The sequence below is a fragment of the Anguilla rostrata genome, chromosome 1 (assembly GCF_018555375.3).
Source record: "Anguilla rostrata isolate EN2019 chromosome 1, ASM1855537v3, whole genome shotgun sequence".
Classification (NCBI taxonomy): domain Eukaryota; kingdom Metazoa; phylum Chordata; class Actinopteri; order Anguilliformes; family Anguillidae; genus Anguilla; species Anguilla rostrata.
In genome coordinates, this window is record NC_057933.1 from 82,521,228 (window position 1) to 82,538,895 (window position 17,668).

The following is a 17,668-nucleotide window of genomic DNA, read 5'->3' on the forward strand; positions in this document are numbered from 1 at the left end:
GGTGGAATCCCTGTGCTGGCTGGCTGTTTCCGAGTATTTGCTCATGCTACAGAAACACGGCAACGACGAAGCACTCACCCGCGGCCTTACGCCATGTTGTTTACATGCGTGTGCATGCGTGTGCATGCGTGTGCATGCGTGTGCATGCGTGTGCATTGAAGTGTGCATGTCAGCATGTCTGTCTTATAGTGGATTCAGGAATATTTACATATGCAAAGTTTGACTTCATTATTGCATATGCCAAAATGGATCAGGAATTATGCTTGTAAGCAGAATTGTTATGTTTATTTTATAATATCCAAAATAAACATAATTGCAATTGATTGGGATTAAGAGCAGCTGTTGTCATTGATATTCATATTGGAATCTGAATCTCAATAAGAGAATGGAGTTACCCAGCCTTTTAAAAATTAAAAGTACAGTTAGTCCTGACCAGAAGCAAAGCTAATGACTGCGGTTGTTCTGCCATTTTTATCAGTTAACTTTTCAAATGTGCATGACTTGAAAAAGAGGAAGTAAGTCAGATCTGCATCAGCACATTCTAATTTATATTTAGTGTGAAGCATTTTATTTCCGATCATATTCAGAAACACTGCTCTGTCTGTAAGGCTGTTTAATACTAATGGCTCATTAGCAAAGCACTGAGGCCAGATCAGAACTCTCTCCTGGTAAGTGCATTATCATATCATTTAATTTAATCAAAACTATGTCACAATATTTTGTGGTGCAAGAAGATAAATCAAAAAATAAAATGTATTTTCAGACTAGAAATGATTGCTGTTTCTTCCATAAAAATATCAACTGTCAAGTAACATCCTGTCTGAGTCCTTGCTGTCTGGACTGTGTGAGCTCTTCATAAAAAACATACTTAGGGACATTAGCAGCACAAACTCACTGTGTGCGCTTGTGTAGTATTTGTTAGTCTGGTATTTTTTTCTAATAAATAGAATACTCTGAGAATCTTTGTTTCTGCCATTCATTTTCACAGTGTAAATAATAATCAAGACCTGTATATGTGTATTTGGATAAATATTTTCAATCTGATGCAGCCATGCTCTTCAAACCCCTGTTGGTAATCGTCCTCTCTGTGTCAGGTAAATTGTTTGTATTTTTTTTCACAAATGTAGTTCTGATGTTTCAGTCTGCATATACAGTATTTATCAGCATGTGTTCCTATTTATTAGTCTCCCTTCATTATTGTCATGTTCCGGTGTTCCTGTCTGCGTTTTCCCTGTTGGGCCGCCAGATGGCGGCACTTCTGTTTTGTGTCCTGTTCCCCCCCTGTTAATTGTATTATTGGCTTGTCTCGTTATCCCATCATTGTTCCCAACTGTGTCTTATCCCCTCCTTCTGGTTTGATTGTTTTTTGAGTTCACCTGTGTCTTGTTACCCCTGTCTATTTAAGTTTCCCCCTCCCTTGACTCAGGTGCTGGTTCCTTGTGGTTATGTCAGATTGTTGTGCTCTGCCTTTCCGTGTTCTGCCCTGTCCATGTTCTGCCCTGCCCGTGTTTGTGAGTTCGACTTGTTTTCTGTTCATGTGTTCCTGTTCTTGGCTTTCTAGTGTTTTTTTGAGTTTCTGCATTTCCTTTGTTCCTGTGTTTGTTCCCAACTTGCGTATGTTTTAGACCCTTTGTACCTGCCTGTGTTTGTGACCTGTTTGTGTTTGTTCCACTTGTACTCTGTCCTGCCTGTGTTTTTGAGTTCCTGTTGTTTCATTAGATATTGTTTGTGTTTGTTCCCGACATCTGTTTGTTTTCACCATATCTACCTGCCTGTGTTTTGTTTTACCTTTCCTTGTGCTCTGCCTTCCCGTGTTCTGCCCTGTCCGTGTTCTGCCCTGCCCTGCCCGTGTTTGTGAGTTCGACTTGTTTTCTGTTTTATTTCGATATTTTTTGAGTTTGTTTTGGCCTTCGTGCCCTTGTCTGTTCCCTGGTTGTTTGCACTTTTTGTTAGTAAAATCTTTGTTAATTTTCCCTTTTGAGTTCGTGTTTTTTTCCCCTCTGCGTTTGGGTCCCCTCTACCCGTACCGTGACACATTATCTCAATCAGAAGCAAAAGTGAATACATTTAAATTCCATTAAGGAATGTATATAATTTCTATAAAATAATGTTCTACAGTACATTAGCTTAGAGTAGTGCAACATTTATCATCTGAAGAGAGAGGGGAACAAAGAGAGCACTTATAAGAAGTTCCTCTTCACACTCAGCTTTAAAACTGAGACAGAGGCATGATATAAATATCTGTGGCTTTACAAAATGATCGGAGCTGTTGATTGTACATGTTGCATTCTTAGAATGGTGAAAGTATTTTGGTGCCACATGTTTTAATAAAAAAAGTTCATTTTCACTGTTAGCAAAACATAACAGTTTTCAGCCGAGAGTGTACCCAGACACTCGCCCTTAACTTGCTTAGCTTAATGCTACTTTCTAGCAAAGCTTGCTACTAAGCAAGACTTCCTGTGCCTGTGAATCTCACATTTATTGGCGGCTACTGCCGTCTACTGATGTCAGTTACTATTGAAATAGCTAACAGGGGGACAAAAGATTATGCAGTTAATTTGTTAATTTTGCAGCAAATTTATATATCACTGAAAAAAACAAAAAAACAAAAATATATATATAATAATGGGAAGGTCCAAAATATCAACAAAACCAACCACAGGCATCACCCTGCCTCCAGAACATATCTAAGGCACAATTATTGATGTACTATATAAGTTAGGTGCAGTAGTTTCAAAGTTTTGTTAATTGAATCCCTTATCTGCCATGTTGCCAACACCTGTGTTTTAAATTTGTGTGTGTGTGTGTGTGTGTGTGTGTGTGTATGTGCGTGTGTGTGTCTGTGTGTGTGTGTGTGTGTTTTTCAGGTGTTCTGTGCCAGTGGGAATGGGGAGTGACTTACACCCCTGAGAGAATCTGTGCCTTAAAAGGGTCTTCAGTAGACATGAGCTGCACTTACTCATATCCCACATCTCACACAGTGCAGAAAACATTCTGGTTTGTTCACTGGAACAGTCTACAGGACCTATCCCAGGACTCAGAGTTCTCTGACCGTGTGAAGTACCTGGGGAATAAGAACAGTGACTGCACTTTCAGAATAAAGCAACTGAGAGACACTGATTCAGGAACATACCGATTCAGGTTCCTGACCAACCATTATGGTGGAAAATATACTGGCCATCCAGGAGTCTCATTGACAGTTACAGGTAATTCTAAACTTGCTTTATATACTATGAACTGGCAGTACTCCTAATCATTTTCTAATAGAAACAGAATGGTCTTTTTATCACGTTGATTCTTGTGTGCAGGTCTTCAGGTGAAAGTGACAGAGAATGAGGCACAGAGTGTAACACTGACCTGTAGCAGCACCTGCACTTTGAGTGGCAGCCCAACCTTTACCTGGTACAAGAATGGAGAAGTTGTGTCCAATCAAAATAAATACTCCCTCAATTTAGCCATCACTGATGATACAGATCTCTACTCCTGTGCTACAGGAGGAGTTACTTCCCTTGCAGTCAATGTGAAATGTGAGTGTCTGCCCACCTTCTATTTTACTGGGAAATAATGCATGCAGGGCCGGCCCGAGGCATAAGCGAACTTAGCGGCTGCTTAGGACCCCCGTGGCCACCAGGGGGCCCCCATGCGGTATTCATCCCCTATCGCAAAACCAGCGTTAGTCATTTAAAACGGAATGACAACCGAATATTTCATAACAACGTAATGTAAGACAGATTTTACAAAGTTATGATGTTATGATGTTATGATGATGTCTTTATGAATGTATAATATCAAAGTATCACCTCTATTGAATGTATATTATACAGTAAAAGTATAAAGTACAGTTTACCTGGTTTTGAGGGAGGAGCAGAAGAGGGTGAGAAGTTGGTTGAATAACTGGATGTTTTTCTTTCTGCATTTTGTTCCTTCACCCAGGTATGAAGGCAGAAATCATTTCTGACAGAGTGTCAGGGGGAGAGACAGTGGAACTGACCTGTAGAGCAACCTGCAGTCACCTGACTGAGAGCAACAGCTTCATCTGGTACAAGAATGAGCAGCTTCTGACTGGCGACTACAGGTTCTACCAGTCCTATATAAAGTTTGCAGCCAGAAGAGAAGATACGGGCAGATACTCCTGTGCAGTAAGAGGCTATCAGCATCTTGTTTCCCCAGCAGTGACTCTCTGTGAGTGTTTGAGGACAATCTCATTTATTTTACTTTACTGAGTCTCATTTGTTACTCATATTGAAAAAGCGGTGATGCAGTTGTACTTTAATGTACATTTAAAAGACAGGAGAACAGGGCAGAAGAGCAACCCGCAGATAATGATTAGGAAATGGAAGTTATTATGTTTAGAAACGATGTCAGAGTAAGTTCATTCCAAAAATACCCTCGTTGGAAAGACTGCATTAGAATCACATTGTCTATTCTATTGTCTATCTTTACAGACATATGAGAATGTTTAATGTGTTAATTTTTTGTCAAATATTATTTTATTTTATATTATTCACAATGAACTTGAATTTATTTTGAACTGTACAGTAAACCTTTTCTCTTTCAGATCCTCCTATAATCACCTCTGTATCAGTGAGCCCCTCTGGTGAAGTAGTGGAGGGCAGTTCAGTGACTCTGACCTGCAGCAGCGATGCCAACCCACCAGTGCAGAGATACGCCTGGTATAAGAAGATTGGATCTGAATTCTCATGGAGAGCATCAGAACGGAGTTATACCATTAATAACATCAACACCTGGCACGCAGGAGAATACTACTGTGAGGCAGAGAATGCGATTGGGACAGACTGGTTATCTCATATAAATCTCAAAGTGCTGTGTGAGTAATTCTGTACTGTCATTTAGAATGTCTTGGATGGGCAGCATCTTCAGTGAAAATAGCCTATGCACATATTTCTGAATGTTGCAGTCTGTCTGTTAAGAAAAAAAAGGAGAAGAACATACAGTCGGATAATAATGCTTTATCCAAAAACCTCTGATCTCTGATTGGCTAGGCTCTATACCTACATTTCCATTGTAATAATACAGTGTAGCATTCGGTCCTCCCAGGAAGCGGATTGGTCTGTCCGACCATGCTGTCCAAGCACAACATCGTACATCTCTGTACAGTGCAAAGGCGTAAGGTGCTACATTGCCAGATGATAAAAGGGGCAGGCATGTCTGAATTGTCTTGTGCCTTCTTTGTTAAGAAAACATTGCGCAGCATTGCTTTGGAACACAGCTTCTTTAATTTCGGGGAGGCACGATAGCCTATATAGTTTGTAGTACAGTAACTTGGCATCATTTTGATATCAGTACTTTTAATGGCAGGCCTAGATTTAGCCAGTTTGAATGAATGAGTTATAGGCAGTGCTTTGTATGTGTGAGTAACTTGCCATTTTTGTGCATTGAAAACGTGTTTTTTATGAGATAATACAATGCCCTATAGATGGCGGTATCACCCTCTATCAGCCCCCAAATTATTTTTGAAACGGGGGAAATGACTGAATGTTTTCACCACGTTATGCCAGCCAATCCAGAGAAAATTCGGCTGACGGCCAACTACAAGAAATGTAACAAGTAATGGCAGTTGTCAATAGAAATGTATTTGATTAAAAAGTACATAATTTTTTTATCGATGTAGTAGAGTAGGAAGTGAAAGTTGCCAATATTGTTCATACTCAGAAAAAGTACAAAGTTTCCAATATCCTACATAAGTACAGTAACAAAGTACTTACCATCACTGTACAAAAATAACAAAACAAGCATTTTGGCACAAGCAACGCATGGCCCTAATCCTCTTAGTGGCCATAAACTTTCTGCTCATGTTTCCTTGTGTTATTGATATTATTAGTGCACATTATGTCCGTTATAAAAATCATTTTTATCACCTTGCCGGATATTCTAATGCAGAATAGAAATGTGTTGAGTTACATTCTATTTTCTTTTTTAATCCACTCAGGTTTGAAGGTGGATATAAATTCAGACACAGTGTCAGGGGGAGAGACAGTGGAACTGACCTGTACAGCAACCTGCACTCACCTGACTGAGAGCAACAGCTTCATCTGGTACAAGAATGAGCAGCTTCTGACTGGCGACTACAGGTTCTCCCAGAACTACAGAAACCTTACCTTCACAGCCAGAAGTGAAGATACGGGCAGATACTCCTGTGCAGTAAGAAGCAATCAGCATCTTGTTTCCCCCGCCGTGACTCTCAGTGTGAGATGTGAGTGTTTGAGGTCTCATTTGTGTATTTTGCATTCATTTATGCACAAGAACCAAGAGATTCTTCTGAGAGAACAAGCATTCCATTATCAGACAGATTGAGATTTTGGGATCTTCAATTGAAATGAAAAACTGGATCATTTATAGTAATATGCATTCATACATTTATTGTGGGTGCAGTAAAATGTGGAGTTGTACTTTAATGTACCTTTAAAAGACATGAGAACAGGGCAGAAGAGCAACCTGCAGATAATGATTAGGAAATGGAAGTTATTATGTTTGAAACGATGTCGTATTAAGTTCATTCAAAAAAATTGAAAGAAAGATTGCATTGCAATAATAGCAGTCAAACAAAATGACATATTGGAAACATTGAGGAAAAGGAAACATACTTTAACTGAGGTAAGTGTGAGATCTATATAAAACTGCAGGACCTGTTATTTTCTCTTTCAGATCCTCCTAAGAGCATCTTATTATCACTGCACCCCTCTGGTGAAATAGTGCAGGGCAGTTCAGTGACTCTGACCTGCAGCAGCGATGCCAACCCACCAGTGCAGAGATACACCTGGTATAAGAAGAATGAAACTGGAGTTCGGCATTCTGAATTCCTATGGAGAACATCAGAATGGAGTTACACCATTAAAAACATCACACTGCAGGATGCAGGAGAATACTACTGTGTGGCAGAGAATGTGATTGGGACAAACAGATCTTCTTCTGAACGTCTTGATGTGCAGTGTGAGTATATCAGTGCATCTCAGCTTCAGACACACAGAGCAGAGAGTCAATATCTCCTGAGTGTCTTTGGGTAACTTCACAGCAGTAAGACACTGAGTAAAGCAGTCACACTGGCCAGTGGAGGAGAAATCAGTTATAATTACATTATCATACAATGATGAGTCTGATCATATTGACATGTCTTCGGTAAAACGTGTAGTCATTTTGAGTTTGCAAAGGGCAAGAAAGGTACTACATGCTGCTGTTCAAAAAATGAAATTATCATTATTTATGAAGATGCTAAAAAGACATATCAAAATACTTCTGTCACTTTTGAAAACTTGATTCTGTTGTGTCATTTTCCAACTACCATAAAAAGCTACAGTATATCCAGTTCATTTTGTTACATAGCGTGATATACTGGGATGTTTACTGTAACAGGTTCTGCAGTCTTTTTCCCCACAAACCACACAATCCGTCGTTTTTAGGGGCACCAAGGCTTTATTGTGCGCTCAATACCAAAAACACGGAAACAAAAACAAAACAAAACACACAGGATAAGGATGGGGATTAGATGGCATGCCGCTCCCATGTGCATCTCTCATTCCAGCACCCCGGTCTCACTGCAGGCAGAGCATATAAACCATTACCAATCAATTATAATTCCAAACAGGCATGGTTGTTAGCCAGCCATACTGCTCCCACTTCACCTGCAGATGGCGCCCTAACTACACCACTCCTCCACATCACATTGTGAGATTTTAGTTCCATTATAAACATTACTTTGAAATAAATGTCTCTGCTAGTGTTTTGACATGCAACACAGTGAGTGAGAAATTATATGGAATTGAGAACATTTTTCTAATGATTTTAGATTGCTCCCAAGAACACCTAAGTTTGACTTTTCTTTAAAACTGCAGGACCTGTTATTTTCTCTTTCAGATCCTCCGAAGAGCGTCTCAGTATCAGTGCGCCCCTCTGGTGAAATAGTGGAGGGCAGTTCAGTGACTCTGACCTGCAGCAGTGATGCTAACCCACCAGTGCAGAGTTACACCTGGTATAAGAAGAATGACACTGGATTCTGGCTGGCAGGATCTGGACAGAGTTTGAACTTTTCTAACTTTAGATCCTGGAACAGAGGACAGTACTTCTGTGAGGCACAGAACAGACTTGGAGCTCAGAATGCTTCTGCTCTACATGTCACAGTGCAAAGTAGGACCAGAACATATTTGATACAATATTTAATGTGATACTGATTATGATCCTGAGGCTACAAAGCAATGCTGAACATGATACAGAGGCTAGGATCTGAAATGGATCACAATAGATGATAGAGCAGTGTCACAAAAAGTGTCACCATGCCCATGTTGCTTAAAATTCAGATGTACAGTAAGTTCTAGCAAAGATAAGTACAGATGGGTATATTTATGCATTTATAAATTTTCACCTTACAGACATTGGTGAGGCTTGTTGTGAAATGAACACTACTATAGCATAACTGACAGGGCTACATCTCTCTGACTTTGCTTAGGAGGTCAGTCACTGATCGCGGCTGCAGCTGTGGGAGTGGCTGCCATTTTGGCTCTTGTGTTTCTGGGTGTTGTGTGCGTGAGGTACGTGGCTGAAAATGAGTCGGCTTGTAGTCACTCAATTGGAAATCATTTCTGATTAGACTCTCAGTTTAAAACAAATGCACATTTCTGTAAAATGTTGTTGTCGTGCACTAACTGCATTACATCATGCTGATGCCATATCCCCCCTCTAATGCCTGAGTAGTGCTTAGACCACTGCATTATTAGTCATTTTGTTTTATTTCGATGTGAACCTTTCATGAACCCTGACTGATGCATTTTAGTGTCTCAATAAGTTTAACAAACCTTTATGATAAGCTTGTTCTTAATATGAATCATGTGGACAGTTGCAGGCCATAATGTGGTCATGACAAACGCATCAATTTGCCCTTGAGCTCCAGTGTTGGTTTGAATAAAGCTTAACTACATTTACTGGGCAGGAAGAAGCCTCTCATAATTCAGGCTCACTTCCTGTGACCTAATAACATCTGAATAATAAAAAATATACACATACATGGGCACTATTACCTCAGCAATACACATCATTCAAACAAATGCAAATTGTTGTTTGCACAAGAGGGGGCTGTTTAAAGATGTGTCTGAAAGTAAATTTTTTTTTTTTTTTTTCATTATTTTTTTCTGAATAATCAGGAGGAGAAAATCAACAAATGAGACAGGAGACAGGCAGGTGAGTTAATGAAATCAGTCTGCATATATACATACATGTATTTATCTATGGGTATAATATTATTTTATTTATATACATTGTTTAAGCAAACTGAAATTCAATAACACTTTCTATGATGCGTGTCTATAATGCATTATATACAACTTATAATGCCCTATAGTCTGCTCATAATACAGTATAATTAGAGTTATGAAGACTGTTTAACACTCATAATGCTTTATAACAGTAATCATAAGACATGATTTATTTATTTACATAGCACCTTTCTTACAAATAGGTAGAAAGCATAGCAGTGTGTGCCATATGGCCTTGAAGGTTTATTAGATTATGTACAGAAGTTATGATCTTCTCCGTGTCATTTTTCTGTGCGTTGACATGCTTAATGGAAATTGATCCAGAGTTAATTATGTGTATTCTCCTGTAAAGGACAGTTTCGGTTTCTAAAATGGGTTTGTAGTATGTGACAGTAACATGCTACACTGTACAATTCAGCTTATGTGCATGTAATAATCTGTTCATTACATACAGAGTCAGGGAGAATGACTTGCACTTTGTGTTGTATTCTGTGACAGTACGGGTGCTGGGACCCAGGCGCAGAGTGGGGGAAGGAAAACACGAAACTCAAAAAGGGAAAATTAACAAAGATTTTACTAACACAAAAAGGCAAACACAAACAGGGAACAGGCAAGGCCACAAAGGGCAAAACAACAAACTCAAAATATTCTTAGGAACAAAAAATAAACAGAACTACACTAGTACAGAAAACAAACGGCAGAAACGCACAGAAACACACAAGCGGAAACAAAGTAAGAAACACAAACCGGTCAAAAACATAGGCGGGAACAAAACAGATCTCAGGAACACGGGAACAAGAAAATGAAAAAATTCCAAAAACACCAGGACACCAAGGGATAGGCACGAACACATGGATTACGAACAAACAATCAGAACGAACCACAAGCAGGTAAAAAACGCAGGCAGGTACAAAGGGTCTGAAACATACGCAAGTAGGGAACAAACACAAGGAAACCAGAACATAGACAGGAACGCATGGAGCAGATTTGAGGAGGGGAGCACAGAACAAGCAGACATACCACAAGAATCCAGCACCTGAGTCAAGGAAGAGGGCAACTTAAATAGACCACACTGACGAGACACAGGAGGGCACCATGAACAATCAGGCCACGGAAGGGGAAGGGAAAACGAGACAGCCAGAAAACAATGATTAGACAATTGGAAACAATCATACAATTAACACAGGGGGAGCAGGACACAAAACAGGAGTGCCGCCATCTGGCGGCCCAACAGGGAAAACGCAAACAGGAACGCAGGATGACAGTATTCACCTGATTTCATGGAATAAATACACAGAGATTATTGTTGTGATGAAGGTTTATTGCTATTGGTTATTGAAAATATATGCTTTGAAATGAATAGAGCATTTCAGTGTGAAATCTTTCCAATATTTTATGAAAACCCACTGTAAAAGTGGTCATGTTAGAGACAAAATAAATCGTATTAAGTGTATTACATTTGTATGTCTGGTTCAGTTGATATTTCACTACTGATGGCATGTATTTGAAAATAAAACATTGAGTCATTAGCTGATTTTTTTATATCAGGTTAAATGCATGTTTTGGAGTTAATGGGGGCGAGTAGCTCACTCCAGCTCTGAGGAGCTCACTGAAATGAACAGGACCTTTCTGTGGAACTTTCCCATCCTTCTCCTGCCTCTTTTCTTTACCCTGCAGGGGAATAAAAGCCCCATTTTTGGCAACGTCTCAGGGATGGCAATGAGTCACACTGGAACACAGGGTACGGACAGAGACGACGGTGAAGTTCCCCTCTACTCCTCTGTTCAGCCCGCTAACACCCACAACCAGGATGAGCTTCTACCCTCCACTGTTCAAAAGCCACTCCCCCAGTGTGAGGAGGGTGTTCAGTACGCCAGCATCCAGTTCCGCCCCTCCAGTGCTGCCCCCAGGTGAGAATATCCCACCTTTATACTACCTGTGCTGACTGTCGCTGTGTCAGGTCTATTATCTCTCTCCAGCAGCTTTTATCATAGATTGCTTTCTCTGACTGGAGCCAGACGAGGCCTCTATGGAGTCAGCAGGAGAACGACCCTCACTGGATAGACCAGAGTGTCTCACTGGATTGACCAGAGTGCATCACTGGATTGACCAGGGTGTCTCACTGGATAGACCAGAGTGTCTCACTGGATAGACCAGAGCTTCTCACTGATTAATAGACCAGAGTGTCTCACTGGACAGACCAGAGTGTCTCACTGGGGAGAGCTGAGATGGTTGTGCTGTGATTTATATTGGAAAAAAACATAAAGAATTATTTAGATTCTATCATCAGCGTGTACAATATTAGAAATTAATGACATTTGGACATGTAAGCATCAACAAAACAAACCCTGGACACAAAATACAAATGAGCATTTCAGAGAAAAATGCAAATATGCATTTCTGAGATTCCAATACTTTGCAGTACACCTGTAACAGTTTATATATTGATATGTTTGCAGGACCGGGTGTTGCCTTGATGCACACTATTTCTATATTTTGGTTGTTTGTTTGTTGCAGTCCCAAAGCCCTGTTCAAGTATTTTAAAATGTTGTAATCTCTCGCTGCTGCTTTGTTAAGAACTTCTCTGCCTGGTCAAAAGAACAACGTGGTAACACGAGGACTGGATGTTCCGCTGATCTAGATTCATCATTTGGTTTGTTCTGCTTGTCAACTTTCTTCTCTTTTCATCTCCCTGCCTTGTGACCTCAGCCTATGACATCACACTGATGTAATGTTTTCCAAAATTCCAGATAACTATTCTGTGGCTAAAGCTTCTGCTTGTGCTTCATGTTGCAAGGTGTGTCTAAATGTGATAAAGGCTCAGGCAGGATTGACTTAAATGAGAATGAGAATGTCTGTGACTTTAATAGAGACTAAATGCACTGTTTTCTCCATGCAGGCCACCAGCCCCATCCGTAAAGGAAGACTGTGTTCTCTACAGCACACTTCGAAAACTGGACATGTGAAAATAAACCAGCAAGATATCTTGCTTCATAAACTGTGGACCAATGCTGGTTATTCAATGTAAATTTGGACATTTCTTTTAATGTGTGAGCATTTCCTGTGTTTTTCCTTGAACTTTAAACAGCAAATTGTCTGCAAAGTAATCCTCAAGCGGTATGAACCAAACATTTCCTTCACTGGATAATACATTTAAGAGTATTTATTAAAACTAGTGAACATAAACTCTCCTCATGAACTCAGGTCACATGACTGTGCCTTTGTCACATGACCAGGATGACTGTGGTTATTGGGTCTGCAAAGATGTACTCAGAATGGATCATTCCTTTGGCATTCTATCAACATTTACATGCATAACAGCTCATGTCTTCATATTGTACACAAAGTATTATCAAGATGTTGGTGACTGAAAACCATTATCATTGCTGAATGTATTCGTTGGCCAAATATACTAGAGAATTGAGCTTTATATATAATTCAATTTTTTAAAATTTTTTATTAATACTTGTATAACATTTACATTATTATGACATTCCTGTGCACATTTTGTGATTATATTATGCTTATTACTGAACTGATCCCATCTAGAGTATAAATTCACATGAGGTGAATTTGTTTTTCACATTCTTAGTGTTTATTTTTTGTATTGCTAAACGTTAGAATTCAGAGCATACTTTGAATTTTTTAACAATCATTTAATGAAACAAACAAAATTAACCTATGCTTGAAGAATTTTGTAAGTAAACCGTGTACTCTAGGTGTTATATGTATATATAGCAGACACAGGATGGGTAAGGAACCCAGTGGAAAAATTTAGCAAATGATGCCATCAGTACTGTCATTTATGTTTTAGTACGGAGTGAGACCTGCACCACATTGAGTTAAATGAAATAAATAGAAAATATATCTTTTATAAACTGTAAAAAAAAAAAAAATAGAAAAAAAAATAATAATAAACTATAACACCCAGATTCAAGTAGGTTAAACATTCTGTTTGTGGCAGTGAAATTAACCTCAGGAGGAGAGATGAATGCAGTGCACCTTTTCTGCCTGTAGATGGCACTATTACTGCTGTACATGAGTCCTGTCTGAGAGTTTCAGATCGATTTCCCCCAAGATCTTTTGCGAAGCTGAATTAAGTAATCTGGTTTAGGTAATGGTTTTTTGTATGGGGCTCCTGAACCTAAGAGTGTTTACCTGTGCCTGATGCCTATCACACCTTTTGCAGACTAATTAATATTAAGATCTTCTGTTTTACAGACTGTTTATACTGTACATGTATTGGAATAGGACAAGCCCCAGACCTTAGCAACAATGTACGCATTAGCAGATAGTTTCCTGCTTGTAGCTTTAGTTCACATTGCCAATGCAGTCACAGATGTTTTAATTCAGTCATGCACATGCAGCTGGATGCATATTTTTATTTGTTATTGTTTTTCAAGATCTCAAATAAAGACAAAATTCATTTGGGAACAGACAGAGATGCTTTTTTTTAAAAAAAAAAAACAGAAACAATGTCTGTATTAATTGCACATCAGTGAATGGAATAAAGGTCTCAAGTGAATTTATACATGTGCTTATGTGAGATGTGTGATTGAACTGCTGCACCCATTTAAATGGTTTGTGGACTGGGAAGGCCTCTGTAAGTGTAGAGAGAGGGAGTGGTGCAAAGTGGGGGGGGGGGGGGCACAGAAAAAGGCACAGAGACAGGGGAGTGTTGTTCAGGTATTTTTGTTGGAGGGAAGGTAGTCAGCTTTCCAGAGAGTGTTAAGAGTGATCGATAAGCAGTGATGTATTGCAGGTTATAGTAGTTATAGCGCGTCCGCACATTTCCAAGAAATGAACAAGTCAAAGGAGGAATCCCTGTGCTGGCTGGCTGTTTCCGAGTATTTGCTCACGCTACAGAAACACGGCAACGACGAAGCACTCACCCACGGCCTTACGCCATGCTGTTTACATGCGTGTGCATGCGTGTGCATGCGTGTGCATGCGTGTGCATTGAAGTGTGCACGTCAGCATGTCTGTCTTATAGAGCGTGTGGATTCAGGAATATTTACAAATGCAAAGTTTGATTTCATTATTGCATATGTCAAAATGGATCAGGAATTATGCTTGTAAGCAGAATTGTTATGTTTATTTTATAATATCCAAAATAAACATAATTGCAATTGATTGGGATTAAGAGCAGCTGTTGTCATTGATATTCATATTGGAATCTGAATCTCAATAAGAGAATGGAGTTACCCAGCCTTTTAAAAATGTACAGTTAGTCCTGACCAGATGCAAAGCTAATGACCGCGTTTGTTCTGCCATTTTTATCAGTTAACTTTTCAAATGTGCATGACTTGAAAAAGGGGAAGTCAGATCTGCATCAGCACATTCTAATTTATATTTAGTGTGAAGCATTTTATTTCCGATCATATTCAGAAACACTGCTCTGTCTGTAAGGCTGTTTTATACTAATGGCTCATTAGCAAAGCACTGAGGCCAGATCAGAACTCTCTCCTGGTAAGTGCATCATCATATCATTTAATTTAATCAAAACTATGTCACAATATTTTGTGGTGCAACAAGAGTGAACTGGGATAAATCAAAAAATAAAATGTATTTTCAGACTAGAAATGATTGCTGTTTCTTCCATAAAAATATCAATTGTCAAGTAGCATCCTGTCTGAGTCTTTGCTGTCTGGACTGTGTGAGCTCTTCATAAAAAACATATTTAGGGACATTAGCAGCACAAACTCACTGTGTGCGCTTTTGTAGCATTTGTTAGTCTGGTATTTTTTGCTAATAAATAGAATCCTCTGATAGTCTTTGTTTCTGCCATTCATTTTCACAGTGTAAATAATAATCAAGACCTGTATATGTGTATTTGGATAAATATTTTCAATCTGATGCAGCCATGCTCTTCAATTCCTTGTTGGGAATCGTCCTCTCTGTGTCAGGTAAATTGTTTGTGTTTTTTTTTTCCAAATGTAGTTCTGATGTTTCAGTCTTCAACATATACAGCATTTATCTGCATGTGTTCCTAATTATTAGTCTCTCTTCATTATCTCAATCAGCAGCAAAATCGAATACATTTAAATTGCTTTAAGGAATGTATATAATTTCTATAAAATTATATTCTACAGTACATTAGTTTAGAGTAGTGCAACATCTCTCATCTGAAGAGAGAAGTGCAAAAGAGAGAACTTATAAGAAGTTCCTCTTCACACTCAGCTTTAAAACTGAGACAGAGGCATGATATAAATATCTGGCTTTACGAAATGATCGGAGCTGTTGATTGTGCATATTGCATCAGAATGGTGAAAAAGTATTTTGGTCCACATGTTTTAATAAAAACAGTTCATTTTCACTGTTAGCAAAACATAACAGTTTTCAGCCGAGAGTGTATGCAAACACTCGCTCTTAACTTGCTTAGCTTAATGCTACTTTCTAGCAAAGCCTGTTACTAAGCAAGACTTCCTGTGCCTGTGAATCTCACATTTATTGGCGGCTACTGACGTCTACTGATATCAGTTAGTATTGAAATAGCTAACAGAGGGACAAAATATTATGCAGTTAATTTGTTTGAATCTGCAAATTCTTATATCACTGAAAAAAAACAAAAATATATATATAATAATGGGAAGGTCCGAAATAACATCAACAAAACCAACCACAGGCATCACCCTGCCTCTAGAACATGTCCAGGCCACAATTATTGATGTACTGTATTAGGTGCAGTAGTTTTAAAGTTTTGTTAATTGAATCCCTTATCTGTCATGTTGCCAACACATCTGTGTTTTAAATGTGTGTGTGTGTGTGTGCGTGTGTGTGTGTGTGTGTGTGTGTTTTTCAGGTGTGCTGAGCCAGAGGGGATGGAGAGTGACTTACACCCCTGAGAGAATCTGTGCCTTAAAGGGGTCTTCAGTAAACATGAGCTGCACTTACTCATATCCCACATCTCACACAGTGCAGAGAACATTCTGGTTTATTCACTGGAACAAGCCACAGGAGCCTGAGGACCTGTCCCAGGACCCAGAGTACTCTGACCGTGTGGAGTACCTGGGGAATAAGCACAGTGACTGCACTTTCAGAATAAACCAACTGAAAGAAAGTGATTCAGCATTATATCGCTTCAGGTTCCTGACTTACAGCCAAGATGGAAACTATACTGGTCTGCCTGGAGTCTCATTGACAGTTACAGGTAATTCTGAACTTGCTTTATGTACTATGAACTGGCAATACTCCTAATCATTTTCTAATAGAAACAGAATGGTCTTTTTATCATGTTGATTCTTGTGTGCAGGTCTTCAGGTGAAAGTGACAGAGAATGAGGCACAGAGTGTAACACTGACCTGTAGCAGCACCTGCACTTTGAGTGGCAGCCCTACCTTTACCTGGTACAAGAATGGAATAGCTGTGCCCTATGAAAATGAATACTCCCTCAATTTAGCCAGCACTGATGATACAGATCTTTACTCCTGTGCTACAGGAGGAGTCAGTTCCCCTGCAGTCAATGTGAAATGTGAGTGTCTGCCCACCTTCTGTTTTACTGGGAAATAATGCATGCAGGGCCGGCCCGAGGCATAAGCGAACTAAGCGGCTGCTTAGGGTCCCCGTGGCCACCAGGGGGCCCCCATGCGGTATTCATCCCCTATCACAAAACCAGCGGTAGTAATTTAAAACGGAATGACAACCGAATATTTCATAACAACGTAATGTAAGTTGTTATGAAATACAATTTTAATCTGTTGCCCCCCCTGGGCAACAGATTAAAAAGGGCTGCCCCCCTTGTTGAATATCTCAGTATATTGTGTTATTGTATTTCTTCTTCTCACTCAGGTGTAAAGGTTGAAATGTACCTTTAAAAGACATGAGAACTGGGACGAAGAGCAACCTGCAGATAATGATTAGGAAATGGAAGTTATAATGTTTAGAAACAATATCGGATTAAGTTAATTCAAAAAATTGAAAGAAAGATGGCATTGCAATAATAGCAGTCAAACAAAATGACATATTGGAAACATTGAGGAAAAGGAAACATACTTTAACTGAGGTAAGTGTGAGATCTATATAAAACTGCATGACCTGTTATTTTATCTTTCAGATCCTCCGAAGAGAGTCTCAGTATCAGTGCACCCCTCTGGTGAAATAGTGGAGGGCAGTTCAGTGACTCTGACCTGCAGCAGCGATGCCAACCCACCAGTGCACAGATACACCTGGTTTAAGAGTAATAGAGCTGTGTCCCAATGGAGAGGATCAGACCAGAGTTATACCATTAAAACCATCACACTGCAAGATGCAGTAGAATACTACTGTGTGGCAGAGAATGTGGACTATATAAAACCAACCCCGTTATTTTTCTTTGATCCCAAGAGGTCTATATCAGCCCCCCCTGGGAAAAGGAGGGAGCAGTGACCCACCGCAAAGCATGCCAACCCCCAGTGCCCGGGTACCTG

At 39.5% G+C, this 17,668-nt stretch overlaps 1 protein-coding gene and 1 long non-coding RNA gene across 2 annotated transcripts in view; both read left to right on the forward strand.

Moving 5' to 3' along the window:
* Positions 1-739: 739 nt before the first annotated feature.
* The window catches only part of LOC135239228 (B-cell receptor CD22-like), a 37,538-nt gene continuing 20,609 nt past the window's right edge, over positions 740-17,668 (forward strand). Inside the window, exons 1-6 of the mRNA XM_064307758.1 lie at positions 740-1,094; positions 2,868-3,206; positions 3,309-3,527; positions 3,934-4,182; positions 4,559-4,828; positions 5,951-6,214. Of these exons, the coding sequence (XP_064163828.1) occupies positions 1,052-1,094; positions 2,868-3,206; positions 3,309-3,527; positions 3,934-4,182; positions 4,559-4,828; positions 5,951-6,214 (1,384 nt within the window). The 5' untranslated portion in view covers positions 740-1,051. The remainder of the gene's footprint in view (positions 1,095-2,867; positions 3,207-3,308; positions 3,528-3,933; positions 4,183-4,558; positions 4,829-5,950; positions 6,215-17,668) is intronic.
* LOC135238232 (uncharacterized) lies at positions 8,108-9,177 on the forward strand. The gene is made up of 3 exons (XR_010325055.1): positions 8,108-8,142; positions 8,462-8,543; positions 9,153-9,177. It is a non-coding gene; the product is annotated as an uncharacterized LOC135238232 (long non-coding RNA).